This window comes from Prionailurus bengalensis, chromosome D1 (assembly GCF_016509475.1).
Source record: "Prionailurus bengalensis isolate Pbe53 chromosome D1, Fcat_Pben_1.1_paternal_pri, whole genome shotgun sequence".
NCBI lineage: Eukaryota > Metazoa > Chordata > Mammalia > Carnivora > Felidae > Prionailurus > Prionailurus bengalensis.
The window spans coordinates 56403198-56429795 of record NC_057346.1 but is presented as its reverse complement, the minus strand read 5'-3'; the positions used below and the strand labels follow the sequence as shown (position 1 = coordinate 56429795).

At 38.3% G+C, this 26598-nt stretch overlaps 1 protein-coding gene across 2 annotated transcripts in view; it reads left to right on the top strand.

The window, feature by feature from the left end:
- The window catches only part of UVRAG (UV radiation resistance associated), a 297500-nt gene that overhangs the window by 53944 nt on the left and 216958 nt on the right, over positions 1 to 26598 (top strand). For both annotated transcript variants that reach the window (XM_043580203.1, XM_043580204.1), the window contains 2 exons: positions 2515 to 2676; positions 11887 to 11961. In XM_043580203.1, coding sequence (XP_043436138.1) covers positions 2515 to 2676; positions 11887 to 11961 — 237 coding nt within the window. The remainder of the gene's footprint in view (positions 1 to 2514; positions 2677 to 11886; positions 11962 to 26598) is intronic.

The window sequence follows — 26598 nt, the reverse complement described above, 5'->3', positions numbered from 1 at the left end:
ACCATTTTCCCAAAAACATTTGCTTACTTTCTGTCTCTGTGTCATGTTTTAGTGATTCTCACGATATTTCAAAATTGTCATTATGATTATACTTGTTATGGTGATCTGTGACATTGCTATCACAATGCACTGCACCCATATAAGATGGTGAACTTAACTGATAAATGTTGTGTGTGTTCTGACTCCTCCACCGACCAGCCCATTTCCCCACTTCTCTCCCTCTCCTCCAGCCTCCCTGTTTCCCTGAGACATAACAATATTGTGATTAGGCCAGTTAATAACCCTACAACGGCCCGTTAAATGTTCAAGTGAAATAAAGAGTCACATGCCTCTTGCTTTACATCACAAGCTAGAAATGATTAAGCTTAGTGCAGAGAGCCTGTTGAAAGCCAAGATATATACCAAAGCCAGGCCTCTTGCACCCAATAGTTAGCTAAGTTGTGAATGTAAAGGAAAAGTTCTTGAAGGAAATTAAAGGTGCTGCTCCAGTGAACACAGGATGATAAGAAAGTGAAAACAGTCTTATTGCTGATGTGGAGAAAGTTTGAGAGGTCCCAATAGGAGATCAAGCCAACCACAACATTCCCTTAAGTCAAAGTTTAATCTAGAGCAAGACCCTAACTTTCTTCAATTACATGAAGGCTTGGAGGGGTGAGGAAACTGCAGAAGAAAAGTTTGAAGCTAGCATAGGTTGGTTCATGAAGTTTAAGGAAAGAAACTGTCTCTATAACATAAAAGTGCAAGGTGAAGCAGCAAGTGCTGATGTAGAAGCTGCAGCAAGTTCTCCAGAAGATCTGACGAAGATAATTAATAAAGGTGGCTACATTAAACAGCAGATTTTCAATGTAGATCAAACAGCCTTCTTAATTGGAAAAAGGTGCCATCTAAGACTTTCACAGCTAAAGACGTCAATGCCCAGTTTCAAAGCTTCAAAAGAACAGTCTGACTCTCTTGTTACGAACTAATGCAGCTGGTGACTTTAAGTTGAAGCCAATGTCATGTACCATTTTGAAAATTTGAGGGCCCTTAAAAATTGTGCTAAATCCATTCTGCCTCTGCTCTGTAAATGGAGCAAGAAAGCCTGAGTGGCAACACATGTGTTTCCAACATGATTTCATGAGTATTTTAAGCCCACTGTCGAGATCTGCTCAGAAAAGATTCCTTTCAAGATACTACTCCTCATTGACAATGCACCTGAACACTCTTGACCTCTGATGGAGGTGTAAAGTGAAATTAATGTTGTTTTCATGCCTGCTAACAACATCCATTCTGTAGCTCATGGATCCAAGGAGTAATTTCAACATTCAAGTCTTATTATTTAAGAAATAAATTTCATAAGGCTGTAGCTGCTATAGATAGCGATTCTGATAGATCTGGGCAAAGCCCATTGAGAACCTGCCAGAAAGGATTCACCATTCTAGATTCCATTAAGAACATTGTGATTCATGGGAAGAGGTCAGAATATCAATATCGAGAGGATTTTGGAAGAAGCTGATTCCAAACCTCATGGATGACCTCATGGGGTTCAAGACTTCAGTGGAAGAAGTAATGACCGACGTTGTAGAAATAGGGAGAGAAGTAAAATTACAAGGGGAGCCTGAAGACGGGACTGAATTGCTGTTATCTCATGATAAAACTTGAACAGATGAGGACTGGCTTCTAGTGGTTTCTTGAGAACGAATCTACTCCTGGTTAAGATCCTGTGAAGATGGTTGAAATGACAAGAAAGGATTTAGAATATTACACAAATTTAGTTGTTAAAAAACAGTGGTGGGTTCGAGAGGTTTGATTGTAATTTTGAAAGAGGTTTTACTGTGTGTAAAGTACTATCCTCACTGCATACACCAACATCAACATCGGGGCAATGCCCTCCACCAGCAAAAAGATTATGACTCGCTCAATGCTCAGATGATGGTTACATTTTTAAGCAGTAAAGTATTTTTTTAGTGTTTATTTATTTTTGAGATGGGGGAGAAGCAGAGAGAGAGGGGGACAGAGGGTCTGAAGCGGGCAATGTATTGACAGCAGAGAGCCTGATGTGGGGCTCAGATTCACAAACCGTGAGATCATGACCTGAGCCAGAGTTGGACATTTAACTGAGCCACTCAGGTGCCCCAGTAATAAAGTATTTTTTAATTAAGGTGTTTACATTTCTTTTTTTTAGACATAATGCTATTGAACACTTAAGAAACTGTGTTATATTGTAAACATAACTTTTCTATGCGGTGAGAAACCAAAAGATTCATTTGACTTGCTTTAGTGTGATACTTGCTTTATTGTGGTAGTCTGGGACCACACCGGCAATTAGCTCTGAGGTATGCTTATACCATTATCACTACCATTGTGTTAATGGGAATGTCTTCCTGATTCATTTAGGTTTGTAATTTAATATATTTATGAGGTCTTTCGGTTTTTAAAAACAAAATGATTTATAACCTAATTGAAATAATTATAAACAAGTCTTCATAAACACATTAGAGTCTTCATAAAGCATGCTTTCCTTTCCATCAACAGAATCCAACGTGGCGGAGTCTCGATTTTGGAATAATGCCAGACCGTCTTGATACATCTGTGTCTTGTTTCGTGGTGAAGATATGGGGTGGAAAGGAGGACATCTACCAGCTTTTGATTGAATGGAAAGTCTGTTTGGATGGACTGAAATACTTGGGTCAGCAGGTAATTATTTATTTATTTATAATGTTTATGTATTTTTGAGAGAGAGAGAGAAAGAGAGCATGAGCAAGGGAGGGGCAGACAGAGAGGGAGACACAGAATCTGAAGCAGGCTCTAGGCTCTGAGCTGTCAGCACAGAGCCCAATGCGGGGCTTGAACCCATGAACCGTGAGATCAAGACCTGAGCCAAAGTTGGACACTCAACTGACTGAGCCACCCAGGCGCACCCCCACTTTTTTTTAATGTTTAGGTAACTTTTAGATTCTAGTTATAAGTAGTTGTCTTCTCTAAATTAACCTATCTAACCTTTCTGTAGATTCTTACGATTCTACATTTCCGATCATAAAGAGAGAACTTTGATGATTGTTTACTTAATTATAGAAATTTGAGTCATTACCAAGTTTGAAAAATAATTTTTAACTGAGGAAACTTATGAGGAAGCACCCTAAGCTGCTAATTTAAGAGGATTTTTTTTTCTGGGAGGTGTAGGAAAGAATATACTTTCCAATAGCATTCTGCTTCTTCTGCTTTATTGGATATTCCCCAATAGAATCTAAATATTAAGTTGCAAATATGGAATGTACTATAAAGCGCTTCTCTTAGGATCCGTGGAGTTGAGTTGTTTCAGGAATAAGGAGAGCTCCTGTTTATTGAGCACGGAGATAACAATTGCCTGGTTTATACACTGCTACCAATCCCCTTTGAGCGATGTAGCTATTGGATCATAGCACCCTTCTAGCTGAGCTCGGAAGTAGCTCCATAATCCCTTCTGACACTGTTCTGGGATGCAACTAGTAATTTATCAGAGCCGCATATGATATGAAACCTATTTACCATCCCCAGACATAGATTATTATAATTTGTGTTTATATCAGCCTTGTGAAGTTTGGTATTATTGCCCTTATTTTCCAGATGGGAAAATTGAACCATAGGGAGTTTAAGAAACTGTTCAAGATCACACTGCTAGGTGGAGCTGGGATTTGATTCCAGGCCTGGCTGACTTACAAATTTATTCTTTGTTTTGTATCACACTAATATATACATATAGTCCTTGGTAGTCCACCTACCTTGGAATGAGTGCTGTATCTATTTTGTGATACCCGAGGGACTGCTGTTAAAGGTAACTTTAAAATATTTGTCATATCTATGAATATCCTTGATGTTTCTTAATATTTATTCAATATAGACTTTCTGGTATATTTCTTTTAAAGAATCAATTTAATTCTACATGTTTTTTTATCAGATTAAAAAAAAATCCTCTGCCCTCATTTTGCTTATAGTATACTTTATTTTGTGTTCTTCTATATAGTGACCAGAACAATGCATATAATGGATATTTTCCATAACTAAATTCTAATGGCTACAGATTCTTAATCTTTTTTTTTTTTTTTTAATTTTTTTTTTTTCAACGTTTTTTATTTATTTTTGGGACAGAGAGAGACAGAGCATGAACGGGGGAGGGGCAGAAAGAGAGGGAGACACAGAATCGGAAACAGGCTCCAGGCTCCGAGCCATCAGCCCAGAGCCCGACGCGGGGCTCGAACTCACGGACCGCGAGATCGTGACCTGGCTGAAGTCGGACGCTTAACCGACTGCGCCACCCAGGCGCCCCAATCTTTTTTGTTTTTGTATTATTCTCCCTGTTTTAGGACTGGTCTTTTTTTTTTTTTAATTTTTTTTTTTAATGTTTATTTATTTTTGAGACAGGGAGAGACAGAACATGAACGGGGGAGGGTCAGAGAGAGAGGGAGACACAGAAGCTGAAACAGGCTCCAGGCTCTGAGCAGTCAGCACAGAGCCCGACGCGGGGCTTGAACTCACAGACCGCGAGATCATGACCTGAGCCGAAGTCGGACGCTTAGCCAACTGAGCCACCGAGGCGCCCCTTTAGGACTGGTCTTAATAAAAATTTATAAAACACTGAATTTTAGCTTAGGGCCTTTTTTCCTCTTTTGGTACGGTATACTTGTTGCCTTTAGATGGCCAACCAGAGCCCTGCGCTGAGGCAGTACTCTTTCTGTCTTCCCAAATACCATAGTTGGCTCTCTGTGGATAGACTCTGGTATTGAGTACTTGTTTGTCTTTCTTCTGAAAGTACCTGCATTTCTCAGAGGATGATGCTTCTTAACATTAGAGTGTATGGCTATAGAAGATGGCTATAGAAGCAACGAAGATGGCCTTCATGCTTTTCAACTCACATATTCCTTAGGTAATGATCTTGAAATACCCAACTGTGTTTATGTCAAACTTGCTTAATTGCAGAGAGTCAACTTTCAGGTGTCTTATTATAAATATAAAGCTGGTTATGCTGGTATAACGGAGAACAAGAGAAAGGGAAAACATATTTTTAAAGCCAATTAGAAACTTAGTATCATTGTAGAAAGTCAGAACTCACCTATGAAATAGATATAACAAGTAATATACTACTAGAAAATCAGATGAACTTGGATTACAAATTGGGGTACCTGTGTGGCTCAGTTGGTTAAGTGGCTGACTTCAGCTCAGGTCATGATCTCGCCATTCGTGGGTCTGAGCCCTGTATCAGGCTCTGTGCTGACAGCTCAGAGCCTGGAGCCTGGGATTCTATGTCTCCCTCTCTCTCTGCCTCTCCCCCACTCATACTCCATCTCTCTCTCTCTCTCTCTCTCTCTCTCTCTCTCTCTCTCAAAAACAAATAAACATAAAAAAATAGGGTTACAAATTTTCAGACTAAGCAAGATTAAGATGTATGAGGATAATAGACAGAATTACTTAGGTTCATTGATCATGTACTTTCTATCAGGCATTGTTCTTACTGTTAAGGATCCAGAGGTGGGTAAGACAAGATCCTTAGACTTAATACACTGATAATTGATGAATACTTGCATAGACCTGCACAGTACCATACTGTTTTAATTACTACGGCTTTGTAATACAATTTGGGGGAATATATGGAAGAGGTATTTAGACAGGACTAGGTAGAGTCAGGTTGGGCTGACTTTTGAATGAAATTTTCTTTTGCAAGTCAGGTTGTTGAGGTATAATGGATATATAATAAAATTCACTCTTTTAAGGTATACAGTTCAGTAGGCTTGACAAATGTGTGAAGTCTAGTAACCACCACAATGAGTAATGCTGCTGTGAATATTTATATATAGGTCTTTTTGTGGACATATGTTGTCATTTCTCTTGAGTAAATACCTAGGAAGGGGACGTCTGGGTCTAGTGGTAAGTGTGTGCTGAAATTTATAAGAAGCTGCCAAACTGTTTGCCATTCTGGTGGGTTTGAAGTGATATCTTGTGATTCTTTTTTTTTTTTAAGTTTTTATTTTAATTACCTGGTACTCATCATGACAAGTGTACTCCTTAATCCCCATCACCTATTTCACCTATTCCTCTACCCACCTGCCCTCTGGTAACCATCAGTGTGTTTTCTGTAGTTAAGTGTCTGTTTCTTGGTTTGCCTCTCTCTCTTTTTTCCCTTCATTTGTTTTGTTTCTTAAATTCCACATATGAGTGAAATGATGCGGTATTTATCTTTCTCTGACTGACTCATTTCACTTAGCATTATATTCTCTGGATGCATCCAAATCATTGCAAATGGCAAGCTTCCATTTTTTATGGCTGAGTAATTTCCCCCCCCCCCCCGTCTCTCTGTCTCTCTGTCTCTCTGTCTCTCTCTCTCTCTCTCTCTCTCTCTCTCTCTCTCTCACACACACACACACACACACACACACACACACACACCCCATATCTTCTTTATCCATTCATCAGTCAATGGACACTTGGGCTGCTTACATATCTTAGCTACTGTAAATAATGGTTCTATAAACATAGGGGTGCATGTATCTCTTTGAATTAGTGTTTTTGTATTATCTGGGTAAATACTTAATAGTGCAATTGCTAGATCATAGTGTAGTTTTATTTTTAACTTTTTGAGGAACCTCCATACTGTTTTCCACAGCGGCTGCACCAGTTTGCATTCCCACCAACAGTGCGTGAGTGTTCTTTTTCTTCACATTCTTGCCAACACCTGTTGTTTCTTGTATTGTTGATTTTAGCCATTGGGATAGTTATGAGGTGATATTTCATTATAGTTTTGATTTGCATTTCCCTGATGGTAAGTGATGATGAGCATCTTTCCATGTGTCTGTTGGCTGTGAATGTCTTTTTTGGAGAAATGTCTGTTTGTGCCTTCTGCCCTTTTTTAAATTGGATTATTTGCTTTTTGGGTGTTGAGTTTTATGAATTCTTTATATATCTTGGATATTAACCCTTATAAGATATGTCATTTGCAAATATCTGTTCCCATTCAGTAGTCTGCCTTTTAGTTTTGTTGATTGTTTCCTTTGCTGTGCAGAAGCTTTTTATTTTGATGTAGTCCTGATAGTTTAATTATGCTTTTATTTCCCTTGCCTCAGGGGACCTATGTTGCTACAGCCAATGTCAGAGAAATTATTCCCTGTGTTCTTTTCTGGGATTTTTATGGTTTCAGGTCTCACATTTAGGTCTTTAATCCATTTTGAATTTATTTTTGGGTATGGTGTAAGAAAGTGGTCCAGTTTCATTCTTTTGCATGTGTCTGTCCAGTTTTCCCAACACCCATTTGTTAAAGAGACTGTCTTTTTCCCATTGGATAGTCTTCTCTGCTTTGTCAAAGATTAATTGACCATATCATTGTGGGTTTATTTCTGGATTTTATATTATGTTGCATTGATCTATGTGTCTGTGTTTATGCCAGTACCATACTGTTTTGATTACCACAGCTTTATAATATAACTTGAAGTTTAGAATTGTGATGCCTCCAGCTTTGCTTTTCTTTTTCAAGATTGCTTTGACTATTCAGGGTCTTTTGTGGTTCCATATATATTTTAGGATTGTTTATTCCATTTCTATGAAAAAATGCTGTTGGTATTTTGATAGGCATTACATTAAATGTGTAGATTGCTTTGACTAGTGAGACATTAAAAAAATTTTTTTAAATGTTTATTCATTTTTGAGAGAGAGAGACAGAGCATGAGCCAGGGAGGGACAGAGAGAGAGGAGACATAGAATCTGAAGAGGGCTCCAGGCTCTGAGCTGTCAGCACAGAACCTGACATGTGGCTTGAACCCATGAACCATGAGATCAAGACCCGAGCTGAAGTTGGACGCTTAAGCGACTAAGACACCCAGGCACCCCTGAGTAGTACGACATTTTAACGATATTTGTTCTTCTAGTCCATGAGTGTAGCATTTGGAGTGTGTTTCCATTTCTTTGCATTGTCTTTAATTTCTTGTTTTCAGAGCACAGGTCTTTCACTGCTTTTTGGGGTTTATTCCTAGGTTCTTATTTTTTTGGGTACAATTGTAAATGGGATTGTTTTCTTAATTTGTCTTTCTTCTGTTTGTGCTGCTTTGTTATGGGTGTATAGAATCTTGTGATTTTATTTATTTATTTATTTTTTCAACGTTTATTTATTTTGGGGACAGAGAGACAGAGCATGAACGGGGGAGGGGCAGAGAGAGGGAGACACAGAATCGGGAACAGGCTCCAGGCTCTGAGCCATCAGCCCAGAGCCTGACGCGGGGCTCGAACTCACAGACCGCGAGATCGTGACCTGGCTGAAGTCGGACGCTTAACCGACTGCGCCACCCAGGTGCCCCTAGAATCTTGTGATTTTAATTTGAATTTCTCTGGTGATGAAATCATGTTGAGCAGTTAAAAAAATGTTTGTCATCAGTCTCTCTTTCTCTTACCCTTTTTTTGTAAAATATTCAGATTTTTGCCCACTTTTTATTTGGTTGTTTGAATTCTCATTATCGAGTAGAACTTCTGTATGTGTTCTGGATATGAGTCAGTTCTTTATAAGATCTGTATTTTCCAATTATTTTCTGCCAGTCTGTGGCTTTTCATTTTTTTAAGTGCCATTCAAAGAACAGAAGCTTATAAGTGTTGATGAAGTCTGCTATATTAGCTTTTACTTTAATGTTTCATCCTTTTTGTGTTATATCTAAGACATCTTCGCCTAATCCAAGGTCACAAAGATTTGTTCTATGGAGTTTTTTCTCTAGAAGTTTTACAGTCTTAGGTTTTATGTTTATGCCTATGATCATTTTGAATTCACTTTTATTTAAAGTGTAAGGTTCGTTGCTTTGCAGATAGATGAACATTTGTTCCTGTACTCTGTTGTAAGAGCTCTTATTGAATTACCTTGCTATCTTTGTTGAAATGAATTGTTTAAAATCATTTGTATGGGTCTGTTTCTGGACTGTATTGTATTTTATTGATCTGCATGTCTGTCTTTATGCCAGTACTACATGATCTAGAATAGTGTAGTTTTATACATCATGAATTCAGGTGATATGCATCCTCCAACTTTGATCTTTTTTCAGAGTTGTTCTGGCTATTCTAGATCTTTTGCTTTTACATATATATTTTAGGACTAATTTGTCAATTCTACAAAAATCTAAGAAAATTTGGGAAGAATTGACATCTTAATAGTATCGAGTGTTTCAATCTATGGACATGGTATCCCTGCATTTGTGAAAATCTTATTTCACTCATCAGCATCTTGTAGTTTTCAGTATACAGATCTTGCACATATTTTGATAGATTTGTACCTGTGGATTCCATGTTTTTTAATGCTAGTTTAAATGCTGTTCCTTTAAAAAAACTATTCCTGTTTGCAACTATTGTTGCTAATATATACAAACATTTCTGTGTGGAGCATGTATTCTCTGACCTTGCTAAACTCATTTATTAGGTCTAGTAGTTTTTTGGTAGATTCCTTTTATAAATTCCTATATAGGCAGTCATATCTGTGCACACATTGTTTAATTTCTTCTTAATGGGTATGTATTTTTTCTCTTTTTCTTATTTCATTGGTTCAGACTTCAGTACAATGTAATGTTGAATAGAAGTGAGTAGAGTGGACATCCTTGTTTTGTTACTGATGTTGGCTAAAAGTATTCAGTCCTTCGCTATTAAGTATAATATTAGCTGTAAATTTTGTAAACACTTTATCAGGTTCAGGAAATTTCCTTTCATAATGGATTATATTTGCTAATATTTTGTTAAGACTTCTTTCATCTGTGTCCGTGGGGGATATTGGTCTGTACTTTTCTTGCATTGTTCTTTTCTGGTTTAGTCTGAGAGTAATGCTGGTCTTGTAAAATAGATTGGGAAGTGTTTAGTTTTCTGTTTTCTGGAAGGATTTGTGTAACAAAGTTGGTATTCATTATTACACAAATGTTTGACAGAATTCTTCAGTGAACCCATCTGGGTGTTAAGATTTCCCTGTGGGAAAGTTTAAAAGTATAACTTCTATTACTTAACTAGATATGGGGCTTTTTAGGTTATCTATTTCTTTTTGAGTGAGCTTTGATAGTTTGTTTTCCTAAGAGTTTGTCAGTTTCACATAAGATTTCAAATTTATTAGTATAAAAATTTTCACAGTATTATTCTATTCTTGTAAGGCTTATAGGCTATCTAATGATCCTTTCCTCTTTCATTCTTGCTATCAGTAATTTCTGTCTCTTTCTACTCTTAATCACTCTGCCTAGAGAGTTATCCATTTTCTTAGCTTTTCAAAGAACTGGTATTTAGTTTCATTGATTATCATTATTTTCAGTTTCATTGATTTTTCATTTTATACTTATAATTTTCTTTCTTTTGCTTGCTTTGGGTTTACTTTGCTCTTCTTTACTAGTTTCTCAAGGTAGGATTTTGCATTACTGTTTTGAGACTTATCTTTTCTAAAGTAAGCATTTAATAAATTTTCCTCTAAGCCTTGCAATAACTCTGACTCACAGACTTCAATGTTGTATTTTCATTTTCATTCAATTCAAAATATTTTCTAATTTCCCTTTTATTTCTTGACTCAAGGGTTATTTAGAGGTATGGTGTTTAATTTTCAAACATTTGTGGATTTTCCAGATATCCTTCTTTTCTTGATTTCTACTTGAATTCTGATGGATTTAGAGAAAATAGTTTGTATGATTTCAATCCTTTTGGCTTTTGTGAGGTTTATTTTATGGCCCAGAATATAAGATCTCTTTTTGGTGAGTGTTTCCTATACATGTGTCGTGTATTCTGTTGTCACTGAACGGATTGTTTTACCAACGTTAGTTAGGTTAAATTGATTGGTCATCTTGAGTGAAATTTGGATGATATGTTGGATTTAGCCGGAGGAGGTGGGGGTAAGTACAGAAGTGTGATATAACAGAGCATAATCTGACTCATTCATTTCTAGTTGAGGAAACTAGGGTCCAGAGTGATGATGCGGCTTAGGTATTATTATCTTTAAACTGTCTTTTTGAAAATAGAAAATAATATTAATCTTGTATGTTTTTTTCTAGGACTTTGTGTGTGTGTGTGTGTGTGTGTGTGTGTGTGTGTGTGTGTGTGTGTTTAACGTTTATTTATTCTTTTGAGAGAAAGAGCACGAGCAGGGGAGGGGCAGAGAGAAAGGGAGACACAGAACTCAAAGCAGGCTCCAGGCCCTGAGCTGTCAGCATAGAACCTGACGTGGGGCTCAAACTGATGGACCGAGAGATCCTGAGCCAAAGTCAGACACTCAATCAACTGAGCCACCCAGGCACCTCAGGACTTTATGTTTTTTAAAGCACTCTTATGGACTAGGATTGTGTTTTCTTTGAGATCAGAGAATATACAGTATGTCTCTGGATCCCTTGTGTTTTAGAACTAGCCTTTCCATAGCAATCTCAAGAAGTATTTGTGGAAAATATATGTGAATGATAGTGCCTGTTATCTCATGTGATGATTTTGTGAGCCCTTTGACTAAAGCAAGAGGCTCTCAATAGATTCTCTGGTCTTAGGAGAAGTGATTTGTTTTCTGCTGGCTTGTTAGATTAGTCAGCCTATTTTTCAGCATTGAAGCAGGTCCTGTTTTAACTGCCATGCTCCAATCATATTAAAACTTAATTGGATGGGGCGCCTGGGTGGCGTAGTCGGTTAAGCGTCTGACTTCAGCCAGGTCACGATCTCGCGGTCCGTGAGTTCGAGCCCCGCGTCGGGCTCTGGGCTGATGGCTCGGAGCCTGGAGCCTGTTTCCGATTCTGTGTCTCCCTCTCTCTCTGACCCTCCCCCGTTCATGCTCTGTCTCTCTCTGTCCCCAAAATAAATAAAAACGTGGAAAAAAATTTAAAAAAAAAAAAAAAAAAAAAAAAAAAAAAAAAAAAAAAACTTAATTGGAATGAGAAGAACTGATAGGGTGTTTTTCTTCTTTTATAGATTCATGCCCGCAACCAGAATGAAATAATTTTTGGGCTGAACGATGGCTACTATGGTGCTCCATTTGAACATAAGGTAAGAGGGTTTTCCTAATTCTGTGAGTTTTGTTTAGTCCAGCTGTGCCTTGACACATAGTGTAAAAAGCACTGTGTAAATAGAAGCTTGTTTTAAGTATCATCGTAAGTTTGTTTAGTGTGGCTTAAGGTAAAATGCTTTCTAAAGCAAAAACTTGTTTTGTAACCACCCCAATTCATCTTTTCTAAATCTAGATTATTGACTTTCCTAAAAGAAGATCTGGGCTGTTTGCTCTTATTCTACATAATTCTTTGGAGGGTCAAAACAGAATGGTGACTTTTGATGAAGTGCAATACAATTTTATTACGGATTAGTCAGTTCGGTCTCACTACCAGGAGTGTGTTTGGAAACTATTGGACACACCAGAAAATCTTAGGGATTCGTTTGAAAAATTGTTTTTGGTGTCAGTTATTTGGGTCTTGCAGATGACACAGGTGAATTAGAGCAGAATATAAGTAATTTGAAGAGCACCTTAGGTAGAGGTGCCCTCTTTTTTTTTTTTTTTTTTTAAATTTTTTTTTAACGTTTATTTATTTTTGGGACAGAGAGAGACAGAGCATGAATGGGGGAGGGGCAGAGAGAGAGGGAGACACAGAATCGGAAACAGGCTCCAGGCTCTGAGCCATCAGCCCAGAGCCCGACGCGGGGCTCGAACTCACGGACCGCGAGATCGTGACCTGGCTGAAGTCGGACGCTTAACCGACTGCGCCACCCAGGCGCCCCGAGGTGCCCTCTTTAATGTTTGGGGACTATGGAGAACCAGAGAGGAACACTGTTGTAGCTTGAAGTTGGAGCGGATGGAAGTTGATGAATAAGGCTAGATGGCTTGAAGAGATGTTTTCTAGATGGATTTAACTGCCAGAATGGCAATTAGGGGAGCAGGGGGGATAAGAGGCTGTTGGGTCAGCTCCTTCTCCAATAAGCTGAAAACCTTCAGTTCTCGGTTTAGGAGTTTTGCCTTTAACATAGACATGTAAGACCATCTTTGCCTGAATTTCCTTTTGTCAGCTCCTCTTGTTTTGGGGAGGATGCTGACAGCTACCTGGATGAGTGTAATCTGGTGGTTAAGAATACAGGTTTTGGAGTCAGATTGCTGTGAGTTTAATTCCTAGTTTAACTTACCTACGAGAGAGATCTTGGGCAAATTGAGTCACCTCTGAGTTTATTTTCTCCTCTGTAAATGAAGGTAACAATTTCTACCTCATCATAAATTGTTTGGGGGATGAAAGGTGGTCGTGAACATTATGAGCCTGGCACATGAATAGAATTCAATAATAAATGGAAACTACCCACTAGGTGCTAAACTCTATCATATGATAAGGGAGATTACCTCTCTAATCCTATTGTGTTAACATTGTGTCCCTTGCCCAGTACCTGGGGTATAGTATAGTAGGTGCTCAGTAGAAATTTGTTAATGAATGTAGGTGAATGCATGTTGTATTTAGGACTATCAGCAATAATGGGGCGGGGGGGGGGGGGGGTGGTGGTATTATTTCTGTCTCCTATCCTACTTTACCCTGACCCCTGACTCCTGGAATTTTATTTTTATGTAACTCATACTGTCAAAATAACTCTAACTGCTATATTATTGACAAAGTGCAAAAAAGCAGTAGAATTGTAAGAATTCTCTCGGACTAAAAGCTATAGCAGCAATATCTTCAGAGTCCAGTAGATGGCAGTGCTTTCTCATTGTAATGGGGAAAATAGAGCAGGAGTGGAATCCAGTAAAAAGGACCAAATCTTTTTGGAATGAAATTCTCAGGAGATGAAAATAGCAATTTGGTGATTAATTTCACAAACACAGTCACATGACTTGGTCACCTGACGTACATAGTCAAGCCTAGATTGAAGATTTAGGGACAATAGCAAGTTTCAGGGCCTGTTTTGAGACCTGTACAAATGAAAACTCCTAATTTTATATTTTTCAAGACATGATAGTTTTGAAAAGTAGAAAACCTGAATTCTAATCCCAGTTAAGAGACCTCCGTTTAGTTCACTTCATAGAACTGAGAAAGTAAAAAGGTGGCTCTTTCCTCTTGCTAGTCAAATTAATGGACACTAACTTGTTTCCAAAGCACGTCCCACACAATACATAAGCAGAATGTTCAGAACTAGGGATTAAGTGTCCCAAATAGCCTATGTTTTAACAACAGGGAAAGGGATATGGTATAATTTTGTCCAGGTCTTTCAGTACATCATCAAGCAAAAGTTGGAAAATTATAAAAATAGCTTATTTCTACACATATTTTAGTCAACTTTCCTTGTGCTCCCCCCCCCCCCCATTACAACATACAAGAAACAAAGAGCGAATAAACCTTCAGGGGCTGTTTCCAACAGCTGCCTGCTTTGTTATAAAACATCTAGGTATCTGAGCGCAGTTTAAATTCAGGGGAAAAGTGCTCTCCTAGTAACAGTGTTGCACCAGGTATTTATAGAGCTTTTGAAAACTACCATTGCTAGTTTTCATCACTATACTAGCTATCATACTTGTTTTTATTTAATCTTGGGTAATAACTCCGTGAGGTAGTTATTACTCTCATTTTATACGTAAAGTACCCTAGAAGAAAACATGAAACTACTAACCCAAGACTATATAAGTAGGAAGTGGCAGAACAGTGGTTTTCTTTTAACCACGAGGCTACCTGGCGTCTCTACATCTTCCCACTATGTATAGCATGTTAAAATACCAGGGCTCTCTGTCTTTACATTTAACCAGAGGTATCCGCTATGTGCATTGTGAGAGTCAAATGAGCGGGTACATGGGAAAGTGCTCTGGATGGTATGAAGTGCATTATTGTGTAGGCTTTGTATGTTTATTATTGTTGAGCGGGCATGTGATGCCCATGAGGCCATCAACCCGCTGAAGTCTGTAAAAGGTCCACATATTAGTCACTATATTTGGCTTCTCTTGAGTCTTTTTTTCCCCTTTTCCCGTGGATCAAATGAACTTTTGACAGATGTTTGGAAAATCATCTTATCCTGTAATTCATATTTATAAATCCTGCTGCTGCAGTGTGGTCCCCATTCTCTCTCTTCACCGAAGCCAGAAAATAATCTGGGAAAATGCCATATTTCCTGTTACGAATTTGGAGGATCTTGTCTTCTTAGCACAATTTTTGAGCTTTTCAGTATTTTAATACTGGAAAATTCAAAGCCAGGCATGGTTCTTTGTATAGATGTTTTAGATTCTTGAAAAGTAAACAGAAACAGAACTCCAGACTTGTCCTCGCTGGGGGGATTCAGAGAGTTTAAAATTTGGTTTTGTTTAAAATTTTGAAAACTTGTTTTTACTCTTCTCTCTTGGATTTGTAGTGAGGGCATTCTTGACCTTTTATCCCCCCCTCTGATCGTCAGTTTCAGTTTAAATTGTTCTGTAAAGCTGGGAATCCTTTTTTTCCCCCTCTCCCTCTCTCAGCTAATGCTCTTTAACAGGATTCCACTGCTGCCTTCTCTAGTCCCATAACAGTTACGGTAATTTGTGTGTGCATCTTTTCTCCTCTTCGGGCATAAGTTCCTTTTGACTGAAGTTGTGTTTTACTCACTTTTTTGGTCTCAGGACTTAGTGTAGACTTTGCTTGGTAAATATTTTTCTGTGAGTGTACAACGTCTCCTGGGATCATATGGTTCCTATCTCTAGTCTGAAATATACTCCTGGGTTACATTAGCAGGGCACTTTCAGTCCTCTTGTCATGAAGTAGCATTAATAGCATTTAGTCCACTTCATATGTGGAGTGTGGACTATGACTGTAATGCTTTTTTGAGGGTTGTTTAAGCCACTAAAATAAGAACAAGAATCTCTTTACCCTATTGATGTGAAGGGATTGATTTTAGTTTCAGGATCTGTATACCTTTGCTTAACAGTACTCTTCTTATTTCTCATTACTTCTCGTATTTTGAGGGACCACATCCTCTGTGGCCTCAAACCTTAGACCAGATCCGGGGGAGCACGTATATTCAGTTCTGGTTTAGTGTCTCAGAAGAGGTCTTGCCTTTCCTTTTTTTTAAAAATTTTTTTTATTTTTTAAAAATGTTTATTTTTGAGACAGAGAGAGACAGAGCATGAGTGGAGGAGGGGTAGAGAGAGAGAGGGAGACCCAGAATCCGGAGCAGGCTCCAGGCTCTGAGCTGTCAGCACAGAGCCCGGCGTGGGGCTCGAACTCACAAACCGCGAGATCATGACCTGAGCCAAAGTCGGACGCTCAAGCTCAACTGACTGAGCCGCCCTGGCGCCCCATTGCCTTTCCTTCTTAAAAGCTCAGCTTCTGGGCTTCGTCAGAGCCCAGAGGTAGAAAGTACCTGAGGCTTGAAGGTGCTTGACAGAGATACTTGCACAATTTTTGTCAGTTTAAGCTTGGCTGACAATTAAAAGCGTATTAATGTCCAAATGAACATAAACACATAGGAACACAGGCTGTCTGTTGATTCATCAGGTAGCTATTTTAAGAGAGGTTGTACAAATAAATACTATATTTTGCAAATACCCATTGCATATGAAAATACGCTCAAGTAGCAGAATGAGCCATTGCTTTTTTCCTCCTTGCCAATCATAATTTCTTTTTTTTTTTTTTTTAAATTTTTTTAACGTTTATTTATTTTTGAGACAGAGAGAGACAGAGCATGAACAGGGGAGGGGCAGAGAGAGAGGGAGACGCAGAATTGGAAGCAGGCTCCAGGCTCTGAGCCATCAGCCCAGAGCCCGACGCGGGGCTCGAACTCACGGACCGCGAGATCGTGACCTGAGCTGAAGTCGGACGCTTAACCGACTGAGCCACTCAGGCGCCCCCATAATTTCTTATTCTAACTAAGTAAGCAGAAAAAGGACTATGTACAAAGCTCACAGTTTTAAGAATAACATATAGAAGGCTGTTGGTTCTGCTGGGGAAGGCTTTTGGTGGAGGCCTTTAAGTTATTGTCCTCAGGCTTCCACTTGGGCCTTTTGTCATCTTATGAACATGTCGTATTTGGATTCAGATCCTCTCAAGCCCACATCTCCAGTCTGTGTTTCCATATACCTAGCCTTGTGTCAAATGGCTTGGATGTGTCAGAGACACATACACTCTACAAGTCCCAAACTGACTCAGTTCCTCTCCCCATCTTGAGAAACTTCTGTTGTGTTCCTTGGTTTGGTGAGTGGTACCACTCTCCATGTACTGTCTCAGGTCAGAACAGGGGAGTCATCCTGGCCCCCTCTCTCTTTTTTGAATCACTACTGATGGTGTCTGCTAAATAACTACTTTCCTGCTACTTGGATTACAGCCAGATTTATCTTTCTAAAATGCTGGTCATGTCCCTCTCTTATTTCAATCATTTTAGAGTAATTAGTGGCTTAAAAGGTCTCGCCGTGTGAAATGGTTCCTGATTTTTAAGCACCCCACCCATAGCTTAGAACCCATCGCCACAGAAAGGTTTTCTGTGTTATACCCCTAAGTCCGGTTTGGATACCTCTCTTTATGCTCCTATAGCACCTTGCATTTCATTTTCCTCATCAGTGACCCTTACCTGGTTGTTTTCTGATCGCCCATTTGCTCATCTCTCTTTCTTACTAGACTGTAGAGCACGTAAGGGCAGGGGCATTGTCTGTCTTCATTACTCGTTTATCCTTAGTGGTTAGCCTGGGATTTAGTAGTAATCCAGTAAATATTTGTTATGAATGAGGCTTCTGTAGTGGCAGATGGTTATACGTTCTAAGGGGGTACACTGGTTGCTTGTCGTCATTTGTATGGCTTGTCACTCACAATTCTAGTTCTCTATGTTTAAATAGTTTCGGACCATTTTTGCATAGATACCTGCTATTTGCAAATTATCATACTTAAAACAGAACTCTTCATTATTCTCTCCAGGTTTGCTTTCCTTTCCAATTTTCCACATCGTTATTAACTATTTTCCCATTTATGCAGTCCTCAAGTATGGCAGTTTTTTGTTTTTTTTTTTAATCTACTCTATTCCGTTGGCCACTAGACTCTTTTGAGTCCTTTGAAATGACTCCTGTCCGTGGCTACTTTTCCAGCTCCATTGCCATGCATGATCCAGGCTCAGACTGGCACCGCCATAAGGCTGGGTTACTGTAGTAGTTCCCCGGTGACCTCTGACCTCTGGTCTCTTTATATCCACTCTGCCTTATTCACCACTGCCTGATTAATCTTCCTAAGGCATGCTTTCATTTTTTATTCCTTTGCTTAAAGGCTTTATAGAGTGACTTCTCATTGTCTGCTAGACGTTTCTAAACCTCTGACCTGCTTTCCGTCTCTCCATCAGCCCAGATCCAGTCAGTGGTATGGAGAGTACTTTTAGTTCTATCTGTGCTTTTATCTTCTCTCTCTTATGGTTTGAGCTCTCATATGTGTGGATTTTTAGAATGGCCTCGTAACTGGGGTTTGGACATTCTGCCTTCTCCAGCGCATCATATTTGTCATTACCAGAGTAACCTTCCTTAAACGCACCTCTGATCATTGTGCTACACTGTCAGAAACCTTTCCTGAGTCCTTACCGCCTGGAGATTGTCTTCACTTTTTAGCATGGCATTCAAGGCTTTCTCTGCTCTGACCCTCCCAACCTACTTATTTAGCCCTGTTTCCCACTATTTTCCTCTCCGGGGTTCCAAGTAATTTCCACGTCATTGAAGCTGAACAAATTGGACCACTACTTAATTTTCTCGGAATGCAGCTTATGTTTTCCCACTGTCATGCTTTGGCTAAAGGTGTTCAGTCTGTGTGGGACTTTCCTTCACTGCCATTCAGCTTTTTAATACTTCTTAATCTATCTCAATTACTGCCACCCCTGCAGCCTTTGATGTTTCTGCTCCTACTAGATGGAATCTTTACTACATCAGAGCTCCCGTAGCTATTTCTTGTTTAACCTTTCCTCTGGCACCTTTGCAGTTTTTACTTCGCTTAGAACCTTAACTGGGTTGTATACGTCATAGTGTACTGGCTTATCTTCTTCTATAAGGATGGTCGTGATCGCCTGACACCCTGCATTAGGTGTGCAGTAAACGCCGAAATAAATAAGTGTGTGTATAATACTGTTTGCTTCATAAGCCTGTCAACTGGATTATTTCGGTATAACTTAGAATTCTAATAGAGTTCAGGATAGTCTTGGGACTGTAGTAGCTACTAAAAACTGTCAGAAGGTACAGTAACATACTTTAAAAGGTAACTTACCCAATGATCCACTGTAGAAGTAAGCAAACAACAGTCTGGCACATGATTTTGTATGGCCTCTGGGTGAGAGAGGTTTTTACATTTGTGAAGAATTCGAAGGAGAAAACAAAGAATATGCCATAGAGATGACATGGAGCTTGCAACGCCTAAAATATTAACTATCTGGCCGTTGACAAAGTTTGTTGACCACGGATCTAGAAACACACCCGATCATCTGCCTGGAATTACTCCTGCGCGCTGGCTATGTGACATTAATCATCCGTTTTCTTGAACAATTTAATAGGCAGGCCCTCACCCAGACTGGTGCCTGTTCCCTTCCTTGAAGAAGCTTTGTTAGGCCTGGCTTCAGAAGAATTTTGAGTGACATGTAAATCTCCTCTGGGCTCTTTGGCACTTGGCAGTATCTCACACAGATAACCAGATACAAACGAGCCATTTCTTTCCATTATAACCCTTCCTCAGAGGTCTGTGAGGATCGCACATCTGGTGAAGTTAGATGTCATTCAGAACAAGGCTCTTAGCATATTTTAAGAATGTTAATTGCTAAGTGGTGGCTGAAGCAGAAGGGTTTAATAGTGTCCTTAAGTTGCCTTAAATGTACATCGACCCAGAATTTTAGAACTGGAAAGGTCTTAGAGATCAAGTGTAGCATGGTCGTTAGGAAAATGGGCTGTGGAGCCAGACTGCATGGCTCTTCTACTTAATCCTCTTTGCGTCTCAGTTTCCTCACCTTTAAAGTGGGGATAATAATAGTTCCTGTTTCACGGGGTTGTGTGAAAAATATGTTAATGCTTAACATATTCACATTTAAATTACTAATATTAGCTTGGAAAACAGTACTGCCTGACATACTGTAAATGCTCATAAATGTTACTCTTATGTGTATTGCTGTCATTTTTTATTATTGTTTTTATTGCTAGTAGTTTCATTTCATTTTATAATTAAGGAAACTGAGGACTAGAGGAATTAAATTGTTTTCTTCACTTCCATGATAAGCAGTGTGGATTAAAACCCAGGATCCTTGCTTTCATATGAATGCTCTTTTCCTGCTATAATGAATTGCTTTTAGTTGTAGGTTAGTAGGTGTGGATGATTTTTTATGAGAAAAAAATGTGTCTGGCCGCTTTCACTTAGCCTTATGGCTTTTGAGGGGCATCGATGTGTAGCATGTGTTAATACTTCTCTCATTTCAATGACTAAGAAATATCCTTTTATATATATATATATATGTATATATATATATACACACACATATATATACATATATATACACACACACATATATATATATATATATATATACACACACACACACACATATATATACACACATACCCCATTTGTTTATTCATCCACTGATGGATATTTTGGTTGTTTCTACCTTTTGGTTATTGTGAACACTTTGCTATGAACATTTGTATACAAGTATTTGAGGACCTGTTTTCATTTCTTTTAGGTATGTACCTAGGAGTGGACTGGCTAGGTTATAGGGTAATTCTGTGTTTGACTTTTTGAGGAACTGCTAAACTTTTTTACAGTGTCCAACGTTTTATATTCCCAGTGGCAATATGGCAATATAGGAGGGCTCTAATTTATCCACATCCTTGCCCACGCTTCTTTTCTTTCTTAAGTTTATTTATTTGTTTTGAGAGAGAGAGAGAGAGAGAGAGAGAGAGAGAGAGAGAGAACATGCACGTATGTAAGCAGAGTAAAGGTAGATAGGGAGAGAGAAGGAGAGAGAATCCCAAGCAGGCTCTGTGCTATCAGCTATCAGTGCGGAGCCAGACGTGGGACTTGAGCTCATGAACCATGAGATCACAACCTGAACCGAAATCAAGAGTCGGATGCTTAACCGACAGCCACCAAGGGGCCTCTTTTTTTAATTGAAAAATTTTGGGGTGCCTGGCTGGCTCCGTTGGTAGAGCACATGACTCTTGATCTTGGGTTCAATGCCCCCTTTGGAAGTAGAAATTACTTTAAAAAAATTTTTTTTAACTTTGCTTGTTTATTTGTTGGTTTGTTTTCACTTATGTTAGTGGGTATGAAGTAGTATCTCATTGTGGTTTTGATTCCCCTTTCTCAAGTGACTAATAACGTCGAACATCTTTTCATGTTCTTGGTGGCTATTTGTGTACCTTTTTTGGAGAAATGTCTCTAAGTCCTTTAGCCATTTTTTAATTGGATTGTGGGTCTTTCTATTGAGTTGTTAAAGAGTTCTTTATGTATCTTGGATGTGAGACCCTTATCAGATATGATTTGCAGATATTTTCTCCCATTTTGTGGGTTGTTGTTTTCTACTTTTCTTATAGTGTCCTTTGATGCACAAAGTTGCTAATTTTGATGAAGCTCAATTTATCTATTACTGCATTTGTTGGTTATGCGTTTGGTGTCATACGTAAGAATCCATTGTCAAATCTAAGGTTATGTAGATGTACCCTGTGTTTTCTTCTAATAGTTTAATGGTTTTAGCTCTTACAATTAGGTCTTTGATCTGTTTTGAGTTAATTTTTATATATGATGTTAACGATGGGTCCAAGTCATCCTCTTTGCACGTGGCTATCCAGTTGTTTCAGCGCCATTTATTGAAAAGACTATTCTTTTTCCAGTGAGTCTTGGCACCTTTGTCCTTTGTCTAAAATCAGTTGACCACAGCTGTTTGAGGTGATTTATGGATTCTCAGTTCTGTTCCTTTGGTCTTTTTATGTCTACCTTTATGCCAGTGCCACACTATTTTGGTAGTGAGGGTAGTTGCTTTGTACTATGTCTTAAAATTGGGAAGTGTGAGTCCTGTAACTTGGTGTATCACATTGATTTTCATTTATTGAACCATCCTTACATACCTTAGATAAATCTCACTTGTTCCTGGTATATAATCCTTTTCGAAAAAAAAATGTTTTTAAATTGTGGTGGGATGTACATAATACTAAATTTACCATATTAACCATTTTAAATGTATAGTTTAGTGGCATGAAGAATGTTCACATTGTTGTGCAACCATCAATCTCCAGAACTCTTTTCATCTTGTAAAACGGAAAAACTACCCAGTAAGCAGTAACTCCCCATCTCTCCCTCCTCCAAGCCCCTGGCACGCACCCATCTACTTTCTGTTTCTGTGAATTTGACTACCGTAAATACCTATTAATGGAATCATACAGTCATTGGCTTATTTTACTGGAAACATAAATCACCTCAGGGGTCATCTATATTATAGCATGAGTCAAAATTTCTTTCCTTTTTAAGGCTAAATAATATTCCATTGTATGAATGTACCATGTTTTGTTTATCTATTCATCTGTTGATAGACATTTGAGTTGCTTCCACTCCTTCACTATTGTGAATAATGCTCCTCTGACCGTGGATGTACAAATACCTTTTTGAGTCTTTGCTTTCAGTTCTCTTGGGTATATATCCAGAAGTGGAATTGTTGGCTAAATGGTTTAAATTTTTTAATATATGGGTGGATTAACTTTGTTAGTAGTTTGTTGAAATTTTTTCCATCTATATTCATTCATCAGGGGTATTAATCTATAATTTTCTTGTGATGTTATTATCTGGCTTTGGTATCAGGATAGTACTGACCTCATGGAATGAGGTAAAAAGTATTTCCTCTTCTTTCATTTTTTGGAAGACTTTGAGAAGGGTTGGTGTTCTTTTTTATTAAAAAAATTTTTTTTCAGTTTTATTTATTTTTGAAAAAGCGGGAGAGTGTGAGCACACACGAGCAGTGGGAGGGGCAGGAAGAGAATCACAAGTAGGCTCTGCTGTCAGCACAGAGCCCAATGCGGGGCTTAGTCCCATGAACTACAGGACCATGACCTGAGCTGACATCAAGAGTTGGACACTCAATTGACTGAGCCACCCAGGTTGCTCCAGTGTTATTTTTTCTTTAAATGATTGGTAGAATTCACCAGTCAAATCATGTGGTCCTGGGCTTTTCTTTGCTGGGAGTTCTATGATTCCTGATCATAACTTCTTTGTGTTATGACTTCATTAAATTAACATTTATTAGGTGGAGCACAAGGTGCTGGTTAGTGAGCCATGGTTTGGTAACAGATCACAAGAGATGTTGAAACAGAAAAGTTTTTTACTCACAGGTCCTAGAGGAATTACAGGACATGCCGTCAGGGGCCACATCAAGAGGTCAAGGCAGAGTACAGAGAGAGGCAGAACCTGGGTTAAAGTACCTTTAGTAGGTAGGGTTTGTGGGTGGAGTGCTTTGGAGTTCCTGGCCTGGGGCTAGATTTGTCCATTCAAATAAAAAGAGCAGTGTTTTTGTGAACTCCATCAAGATTTTTATCCTGATGGGTAAGGGACACTTAAAGCATACAGGCACTGGGAACCAGGAGAGACCATTGATCACAAGTCCTGTCATTAATTCATGTAAGCAAACTTACATTTACTTGTGTCTCTGTGGCCTGCTTGTTAGGACACATGCTTCCCTTAGAGGTCTAGAGTCTGTTTAAGGTCCTTGCAAACAAAACAAAATGTGTTGACCACACAAACAAACAAAATGACCAAACAAAATGTGTTGCTGAGGTAGCAATTCCATGGAGTAGTTTAGCTAATCAACAACTTAACAACTTGTTGTAGGTTTGTTCAGATTTTCTATTTCTTCTTGAGCTATTTTGGGGAGTTTTTGTGTTTCTGCAATTTCCATTTTATCTAGGTTATCTGATTTATTGGCATACAATTGTTCACATCTTCTGTAATACTTTTTATTTCTATAAGCTTTGTAATGTTCCCATTTTCATTCCTGACTTTAGTGTGCTTTTGAGTCTTCTTTTGTTCTCTTAGTCTAAGCTTGAGGTTTGTCAATTTTGTTGATCTTTTCAAAGAACTAACTTTTGTTGATTTTCTCTATTGTTTTTGTATTCTCTATTTGGATCTCAGGTCTAATATTTATTATTTTTTCCCTTATTTTGGGCTTAGTTTGTTCTTTTTCTAGTTTTTTAAGGTGGAAGTTTAGGTTATCGATTTGAGCCCTTTATTACTTTTTTAAAAAAATCTAGATGTTCATCACTGTAAATTTCCCTCAGCACTTTTTCACTGTATTCTGTATATTTTGATATGTTGTATTTTCATTTTTAATCATCTCAAAGTATTTAATAATTTTCCTTGTGATTTGTTCTTTGACCCACTGGTTGTTTAAGAGTATGTTGCTTACTCTGCAGTTTGTGGATTTTCCATATTTCCTTCTGTTATTGATTTCTAGTTTCATTCCGTTGTGGTCAGATAAGATACTTTGTGTGATTTCAGTCTTTAATAATTTACTGAGACTTGTTTTGTGGCTGAACATATGGTCTAGCTTGGAGAATGTTCCATATGCACTTGAGAAGAATGTCTATATGGTTGTGTTAGGTGGAACAATCTGTATATGTCCGTTAGGTCTAGTTGATTTATAGTATTATTCATGTCTTCTGTTTCCTTGTTTATCTTTTGTATGGCTGTGCTATCTGTTGTTGAAAGTGGGATGTTGACATCTCCAGCTATTTCTCACCTTAGTTTTGTCAGTTTTTGCTTCATATATTTTATTATATATTGTTAGGTACATATATGTTTATAATTACATCTTCCCGACCCTTTTTTCGTTATACAATGTCGTTGTCTCTTATAACATTTTTTGTCTTAAAGTCTATTTGTCTGATATTAGTATAGACACTCCAGCTCTCTTTTGGTTATTGCTTACATGTAATATCTTTCTGTCCTTTTTATTATTTGTGTTTTTGTTTCTAAAGTGCAACTCCTGTTGGGGCGCCTGGTGGCTCAATCAGTCTAGCGTCCGACGCTTGGTTTTGGCTCAAGTCATGCTCTCATGGTTCTTGGGTTCAAGCCCCGCATCAGGCTCTGCCCTGACAGTGCAGAACCTGCTTAGGATTCTCACTCCCTCCCCTCTCTCTGCCCCTCCTCCGCTCACACTTTCTCACTCAAAATAAAAATAAATAAACTTGAAAAAAAATGAAGTGCAACTCTTGTAGATATCATATTGTGGATCATTAAAACCAAATCCATTCTGCCAATCTCTGCTTTTTAATTGGAGCATTTAATACATTTACACTTAATTAATTATAGAGAGAGAAGGACTTCTGATTTTCTATTTGTTTTCCTGTATCTTGTTTCTCTATTCCTCCATTACTACCTTCTTTTGTGTTAGATGTTTTCTCATATAACATTTTTATTTCTTTCTCATTTCTCAGACAATGTATCTTTTAGTTATTTTCTAGTGGTTGCCCTGGGGATTATAATCAGGATTTTAATTTATGACCACATAGTTCAAATTAATACCAATTTAGTTTTAATATTACACAAAAACTTTTCTTCCAAATAGCTCTGTACCCCCACTTTTATGTTATTGTGACAAGTTACATCTTTATAATTGTTTGCCATCAAGATAGGTTTACAATTGTATCATGTATTTTTCTTTTTCTTTTTCTTTTTTTTAACGTTTATTCATTTTTTGAGAGAGAGAGAGAGAGAGAGACAGAGCACAAACAGGGGAGGGGCAGAGAGAGAAGGAGACACAGAATCAGAAGCAGGCTCCAGGCTCTGAACTGTCAGCGCAGAGCCCACCACAGCACTTGAACTTAGGACCATGAAATCCTGACCTGAGCTGAAGTCAGATACTTAACCGACTGAGCCACCCAGGCGCCCCTATCATGTATTTTTCTAATTGATTAATTTTTAAGTGCTAAACCAGTATTGCATTCTTAGAATAAATTCAGTCAATAATGACATGTTATTGTTTTATCTTTATATTATTGGTTTAATTTGCTAATATTTTGCTAAGGATTTCTGTGTCTGTGTTCATGAGGGATATTGGTCTATAATTGTGTGTGTATGTGTTTTTGTCAAGTTTTAGTATCAGTAATGCTGGTCTTGTAAGTTGGAAATTGTTCTCTTTTCCTGTATTTTATTTTATTTTAATTTTTTTTAAGTTGGTGTTATTTCTTTTAAGTTTATTTATTTTGAGAGAGAACACATACATGTGAGTGAGTGAGAGAGAGAGAGAGACAGAGAGAGAGAGAGAGAGAGAGAGAGAGAGAGAGAAAGAAAATCCCATGTAGGCCCCACACTCCCTGTGGAGCCTGACACAGGGCTCAAACTCATTAACTCTTGAACTGTTGAGATCATGATCTGAGCCAAAACCAAGAGTCAGACGCTTAACTGACTGAGCCACCCAGGAGCCCCAAATTGATGTTATTTCTTAAATGTTTGATAGAATTCATCAATGAAACCTTTTGTACCTAGATTTCTTTTTTTGTGGGAAGCTTTTCTTTTTTTCTTTTTTTTTTTTTTCTTTTTTTCTTTTTTTATTAAAAAAAAATTTTTTTTTTCAACGTTTATTTATTTTTGGGACAGAGAGAGACAGAGCATGAACGGGGGAGGGGCAGAGAGAGAGGGAGACACAGAATCAGAAACAGGCTCCAGGCTCCGAGCCATCAGCCCAGAGCCTGACGCTGGACTCGAACTCCCGGACTGA